Below are 6,770 nucleotides of genomic sequence, written 5' to 3'. Positions count from 1 at the left end.
ATGTCCCTGACGGTTTTTACTTCGTTGCGGTCGGGTTACCATACACGATACCCTTTTTGCACCTTTACCGTAGCCGACAAAATGCTCTCTTCTGGTGTTCGCATCCAGAGCTTTGCGTTTTTCCTTCGACACGTGGACAAAAACTTCTTCGCCAAAAATGTGCAGGTTTTCTATGTTTGACTTCCTATAGGACGATAGCTTTGACGGTGTCACACTCTTTAAACTGTTGGTCCTGCTCTATTTAAAAATACTCACGGCTGTGTTGATCGCCTCCACCTAGAACTTTGTTCCTCGCCCGCTGACTAGTAGTAGCGTTCGTCCTATCTGATTCAGCATGCGACTGTCGCCGTCTGCCAATTCGTTTTCCTATGGTGTGTACGCCACGGCCCTTTGGTGTCTAATTCAATTTTTTTATCTCGTTATTGATGAATTCTAACCCGTTATCTGTGCGGAATACTTGATTACCTCCCAGGCACTGTTTGTTTGAAATTCTCGATGCAGCTCGCAGTTTCAGACTTACTTTCAATGAAGTATACTTACCGATAATGAGAATAGTCTTCCTTCAGCAGCAGATAATATCTTGATCCTCCTAGCGAATTTGTCGGCATGGGTCCACAGAGGCGTGAAGGATCTCGCCGATCCCATTCATTTTCGAGCAAGCCTCGCAGAACGGGTTATTCTTTTCACTCACGGGAATCTGAAGTCTATTGAGTGCTTGTCTTACGTGTCTGAAGTTCTAGTGTGCAAGCCTTTTATGCTATTCTTGCAGCGTGTTGATACAGCCTACTAGCGCTCGAGGGGGGTTCTGCTTCCATCTTGACTCCTTTGGCTCACTGATTTGGAAGTTCATGACATGAAGCTTCCCAGTACGTCATCTCGTGACGAATGTGCGTTCATTTTTCGTTAGCTCGCACGTTGTGTCCGTCGACTGGAGGCTTGTCCTCAAGCCTTTGTCTGTTGCTGCATCGAGTGAAAGCACGTTACATTATAATTTTGGTATGAATAATACATCAAAGAGGTGATTTTCATTCCAATTTTTCCCGTCGTACATGATTATGTTTACTGATCTCCTTTCAATGGCTGGGATGCAGTTCCCATCCCCAATGCATACATTTTTTGAGAAATCGAGGCCTTCGTATGTTGTGAACGAGTTAATTCGATTGTAATGACTGGCTTGTAATGACAAATATGTAATGACTGGCTCCGGAGTTCAGATACTACCCTGCATCTCTTGTATTCTCCATGATTGCTGATGTGAGTGCTTCACTTATCATGGCCTGGTCATGTAATTTTCTCCCAAGGGCCCCTGAGCCTCCTCGGCAACCTCGGTTGCTGTTGTCCTGCCGCTGCTGGTGCTCTCTGGCCCAGTATCCGGGTTACCCACACACATAGCAGTTAGCTGGTTTTGTTGTGCCCCTCGATCAGTTTCTCTCGCCACATCTTGACCTTCCCTGCTGTGCACCTGAGGTAAATTCGTTTCCATTTTTGTCCTGTCAGACAATGTGCCTAATTTCCTCCGTCATAAATCCAGCTTCTAGATTTTCCAGCATGCGGTCTCCCGCTTGCATCGATTTCCAAGCGTTAACGAAGTACCGGTAGCTGGTTGGCAAGGTCATTAGGATTTTTGTGATTATCATTGAATCAGCGATTTGCTTACCCACCAGTTTCAAACTGTGTGCTATTTCCTCCAAGCTGGAATGTGCTTTTCGATGTCATCTGAGTTTTGTTTAGTTGCATTATACTAGTTTTGGTGCAGTATGTGCACGCTTGCATCGGATCTCTGCTCGTAGATGGACGTTAGTTTAGGCCACATCTCAGATGCCGTTGGGCAGTTAATTATATAGTGCATGGGCTGGTTTCCTATACCCACGATCACCTTTTGTGTTGTTGCATCGGCCTTCATTCATGCTGTAAGCTTTTTCTTGTATTCGGCGCACGCATGCTCGTTAGCCGCGTCGCCCGGATCCTTTACTTTCACCTCCGTCTCCAATGCGATGTTCAACACGCCGTACGAATTTATGATGATCCGAATTTGGAATCTCCAGGCTTCTTAGTTTTCGATGTTATTTAACTTTACCACCCTAGTTAACTCGCCTTCCATTTCATCGTTTATGTTATGTTTTCCTTTGTTCCACTCTGGCGGGGATATAACCTCAAAAACAACGTTCAGTGAAATTTCAGACTTGCGAGAATTTTTTCCCGAAAATATCTTTTACGTTATTATACTAGGCCTATAACCTATTGCGACGTGGGTTCGGTCATAACGGCTAACTGAAGATGTGTTATAGAAAAATACGATTTATTAACGATTAATTGGCTGGAAGTTGTGTGCCTTCTTACATGTCATAAAAAAACGCTGATCGGTTCAAATACATGAGACTCGGGAAAGGGGGGGGCGGGGGGGTTGTTTGACCAAGCCCGTCGGTTATAGGCATGTTTTCGAGCTTTGATCGATAAAGCCAACTGCCTCAATAGAATACCTTGTGTGTGAGATCGGAATCCATTCCGTATACAACAATAAACTTTAACCAATGCTATACGGTTTTTTCATGGCATTTACCTTGCTGGAGACATCTCTGGAACCGGTAATTCTTTCTTCTCCAAACATTGATTAATAATTCCACACACACGGAACAATAAGCGATCATATGATTTGTCTTCAGGGCAGTTAGTACAAAATGTATAAAGCAATTGTAAACCATCATTGGATTTAATCGTTTTTCTTCCTGATCCTAAAAAAAAAAAAAAAAACAGAAAATTAACAGGATAGAGACCCTTTTAAAACGTTCTAGCGATAACTGTTACGTGACCGTAACCATTAGTATGGACATGTACACTGAGCGGCATTAATGGCGTCGCAGAGAGAAGTTAGGGGAACAGTGGCAAAGTGAGTGGCAAAGCCAGCAGATTACAAGGAAGCCAGACCAGAGGATAACGGGAGTAGCCTTTTCCCCTGGCTCGGACGCCATTTATATCACGAGTCGGAGGAGTCCCGCATAATAGCGTTTTCCTCGCTCCTAGCGACGATCCTCTATGAGACCCTCTCACTTGTTGTTAGTGGTGGCGTAGCAAGTCCCTGTAGCACGTATAAGAGTGCCTCGCTTATGCACTCGCACCCTCCCTATAAAAGGATCTCGCTTGGACTCACAGCTTCTATCGGCGAACTTCCTTGCCGGTGGCTGAGGTATTAGTGGAAGCACGAGAGCCCATTGTTTTAAGTGAAATGCTCTTATACACGCTACAGGGACTTGCTACGCCACCAAATAACAACGAGTGAGAGAGTCTCATAGGGAATCGTCCCTAGGAACGAGAGACACACTGTTATACGGGACTCCTCCGACTCGTGACAGAAATGGTATCCCAACCCAGGGGAAAAGGCTATCCCCACTACTCTCGATTTGCCACTGTTCTTCTAACTTCGCTCTGAGATGCCATTAATACCGCTCAGTATACACAGAGACTTACTTATATGGCAAAGATGCTGTAATATATTTAAAGTGCAATTGTATATTTTCAACGTGAGCTGTCCGTCAAATTTTTCCCATTTCTCAAACGTTTGCATTAATAAGTGCACCAGTCCAACTTTCACAAACTTTGTACAGCAGAGCCCTGAAACGAGATACTCGCATGTACTTTGAAACTTCATGTTCTAGACAAAATTTCATGCAGCGTTATTCATATACGTACTGCTAACTGTAAACTGTTTAAAACATTCAAGAAGTATTTTAAGTTTCAGATGAGGCGTGTGACCAAGATAGACAAGTGTCTTCTCAAATGTAGCAACGATACCGTCCTTCACCAGTGCTTGCACCGAAGATGCTGTGATGAATCCAAAAATTGTTTAACTAGTTATAATTATTTAAAATTAATTACTCACAATTATTTGCTAGATTTTTTATAATCATTAATAAGGACTGCAATGCGTTATCATGATTGTAATACTGCTTCAATAAATAATGAAAGAGCTTTGTGGAATTCAATAGTTTCACCTTCATTGCAAACTTGTGGTCTTTTTGTGCTATCTGGAAAATAATTTTATTACGAATTTGTAATAAAATGCAATAAAAATGTAATATTTTATTACCTGTCCTAAAACCCATAGGACGTCTTGAACAATTGCATCCGCCATAATAGAATCTCTATACTGCAAATTAACTAACAGATTTATGAATACCTGGGTGCCTCCTGTATTTACTAACTGTGTTAATGCGATTTTAGAATTGTTTTCTGTAAAAGATAAAGAATAGAGTTTGAATACACTTTCAAGCATATATAATTTACTTTTCATATTATCTGCATTGAAACAATCAGTTTCATCGACTGTTTAGCCAGTCGAAACGAACCAATTTCAGATCGATCCGATTTTTTAGGAGGCAACAAACGCCGATTTTGCCCATTGCCCGCCCTAGGGCAGAAGCTTTCTCCTAGGGCTCTTACTTTCTGCCCGCTAAATTAGTCGCTGACTTCATATTATCCCTCTCAGAATTGCATTTGGTTATTGTAAGCCACTCTTTTTTACTGGCGTTACACATTAAAACTCCCAGTTTCAATGCAGGCAGTATGAAAAATATAGTGTGTGACACGGGATAAAAAACGATTTCAGACTTCGGGTGATGTTAGCCCTGGCCTACGGTTAGGACAGCCAACCTAATCCTAGTCTACAATCGTCTTGTTTTATTCTTTGTCCCAGAGTATACTATTTTGTCGAATCCCCCTTGTATATGATCTAGCACTGACCCATCATTTTGATTGTATTTCCAAACTTCCTATAACGTTTGCACTACTCTTTTACATTACTACTACTTCCCGTAGTTGATTATGATTTAATGGTCATTTAATAATTAATAAAATTTTAGATGATTCCTTATCGAGTACTACTTAGCGGGTCCGTGGCAGGAATTCCAAAGTACTTACTTTGAACGTACCAATAGTATCCTAAAACTATATGTTTGTTATTAAGCTTTTACCGTGTTTATTATTAACAAGTTATTGTTAATAAGCTCTATATAGAAAGTTGACATTAGTTTTGAGTTTGATGACTGGCATAATGAACCTAAATTTATGTCAAGTAATGCACGGACCCGCCAAGTAGTACTCGATAAGGAATCAGCTGAAGTTTTATTAATTATTAAATAACCATTAAATCATAATCAACTACGAGAAGCAGTAGTAATGTAAAAGAGTAGTGAAAACGTTACAGGAAATTTTGAAAATACAATTAAAATGATAGGCCAGTACTAGATCATATAATAGGCAAACATGTAGTGACTTATATACTTGGCCTCAATAATCTGATATCAATACTTTTTATTAGAGGAATACACAGCACTCCTGTACTTGGCGTAGTTTGTTACACGTAAGTGTTTTTTGGGGGATATCACAAGTTTTTTTTGCTCAACTGGACATAGAAGCTCTAAGCACAGAAATCTATATTGTCACAGATATAAAATGTAAATACATTATGATGTTGCTAATCAGAAAAATATATTGCGTTGTTGAAAATGCTTAATAGAATATAAATTTAATTTGTAAATCCCTTTTTCTAGAATTGCATAAAAACATATACAAATTTTTATAGAAAATGTAATCTTCAATGCATATAAGCGTCGTTAATGGTGTCCAGCTTGTTGAAGCCGTGTGGTAAACGTAAGAGAGGAGAGTGTGCTGGATTATTTACGTACCTCAGGCCGTGCGAACACCAGAGAGGATATTATAGTTTGAGCGAAGCGCCAAAGCGGCGCTCGTTACACACTTTTCTGGACTTCTACGTCCGACACCTAGATACAAGAAACTACGGAGCGGAACACCTGGACACCCTGGACTTCCATATCCAACACCTGGACACAGGAAACTATGGAGCTAGATACAAGAAACTACGGAGCGGAACACCTGGACACCCTGGACTTCCATATCCAACACCTGGACACAGGAAACTATGGAGCTAGATACAAGAAACTACGGAGGGGAACACCTAAACACCCTGAACTTCCACGTCTGACACCTAGATATAAGAAACTACGGAGCGGAACACCTGGACACCCTGAACATCCCCATCAGACACCTAGATACAGAAAACTACGGAGCGGAATATTTGGATACCCTGGACTTCCACGAACAGTACGTAGATACAAGGAACTACGGAGCGGAACACCTGAACACCCTGAACTTCCACGAGTAACTATATATAAGCATTAGCCTAAACTTGTTTCTTAGTATACTTACTTTCACTTTCCACTTTAGTCACTATGATATATCTATTCACTTTCTGTATTCCGGTTTACGGGGCCTCTCTCTCTCTCAATAAACTGCAGATAGCGGAAAACAGAGCGATGCGTGTCATATTGCAATGCAGCAGGTATACAAAGATAGAAGTTATGTTACAAGCGGTTCAGTTTATGAGTGTTAGACAGAGACTATACTTTAATGTGTGTATATATATTTACAAGGGCGTAAAGAATCTGATGCCGAAAGAAGTAGCGAATAAGTTCATTATTGTGACATCTAAAACTGATAGGGTTACACGACAAGCGGAAAATATCGCAATAGAATTCAGGAGAACTAGAAGTGCCCAAAAAAGCATGTTCTATGAAGGAGTGAAAATGTATAACGCGCTACCAACTGAGGTCAAAAGTTGTGAAAAACTGATAACATTTAAGAGAATGTTATAAGAGTATATTATAAGTACAGTTAATTAAGTGTGTCATACATGCATGTAAAATATGTACAACAAATAGCTGAGAAAGCTAATAAACATCAATCAATCAATCAAT

General features: G+C 40.6%; 1 protein-coding gene across 2 annotated transcripts; it reads right to left on the bottom strand.

Moving 5' to 3' along the window:
- Positions 1-217: 217 nt before the first annotated feature.
- On the bottom strand, positions 218-6,619 carry LOC107271108 (cytosolic carboxypeptidase 1-like). 2 transcript variants are annotated; one of them, XM_015746725.2, is made up of 8 exons: positions 6,444-6,619; positions 6,223-6,305; positions 4,085-4,227; positions 3,878-4,022; positions 3,688-3,819; positions 3,466-3,609; positions 2,561-2,732; positions 218-2,152 (listed from the first exon to the last, which is right to left on the bottom strand). In XM_015746725.2, the coding sequence occupies exons 3-8, from the start codon at positions 4,127-4,129 to the stop codon at positions 2,110-2,112; spliced, it is 681 nt and encodes a 226-aa protein (XP_015602211.1). In that variant the 5' UTR covers positions 4,130-4,227; positions 6,223-6,305; positions 6,444-6,619; the 3' UTR covers positions 218-2,109. The 2 variants fall into 2 exon arrangements, with proteins under 2 accessions (XP_015602211.1, XP_024944113.1); XM_025088345.1 differs by lacking the exon at positions 218-2,152 and adding an exon at positions 2,253-2,271.
- Between the last annotated feature and the right edge of the window lie 151 nt (positions 6,620-6,770).

Source organism: Cephus cinctus, unplaced genomic scaffold (assembly GCF_000341935.2).
Source record: "Cephus cinctus unplaced genomic scaffold, Ccin1 Ccin1_scaffold0897, whole genome shotgun sequence".
Taxonomy (NCBI): domain Eukaryota; kingdom Metazoa; phylum Arthropoda; class Insecta; order Hymenoptera; family Cephidae; genus Cephus; species Cephus cinctus.
The sequence above is the reverse complement of the archived record's forward strand: the minus strand, read 5'-3'. Positions and strand labels throughout refer to the sequence as shown.

Excerpts from the sequence above, each read along its gene's own strand:
- LOC107271108 (XM_015746725.2), bottom strand. The coding sequence starts at position 4,129 with ATGGCGGATGCAATTGTTCAAGACGTCCTATGGGTTTTAGGACAG. Across the intron at positions 3,610-3,687 it reads TAAACAGTTTACAGTTAGCA|GGCTCTGCTGTACAAAGTTT; the intron begins GTACGTATATGA and ends ATCTCGTTTCAG. Across the intron at positions 2,153-2,560 it reads CCAGAGATGTCTCCAGCAAG|GTTATATCCCCGCCAGAGTG; the intron begins GTAAATGCCATG and ends GTTGTTTTTGAG.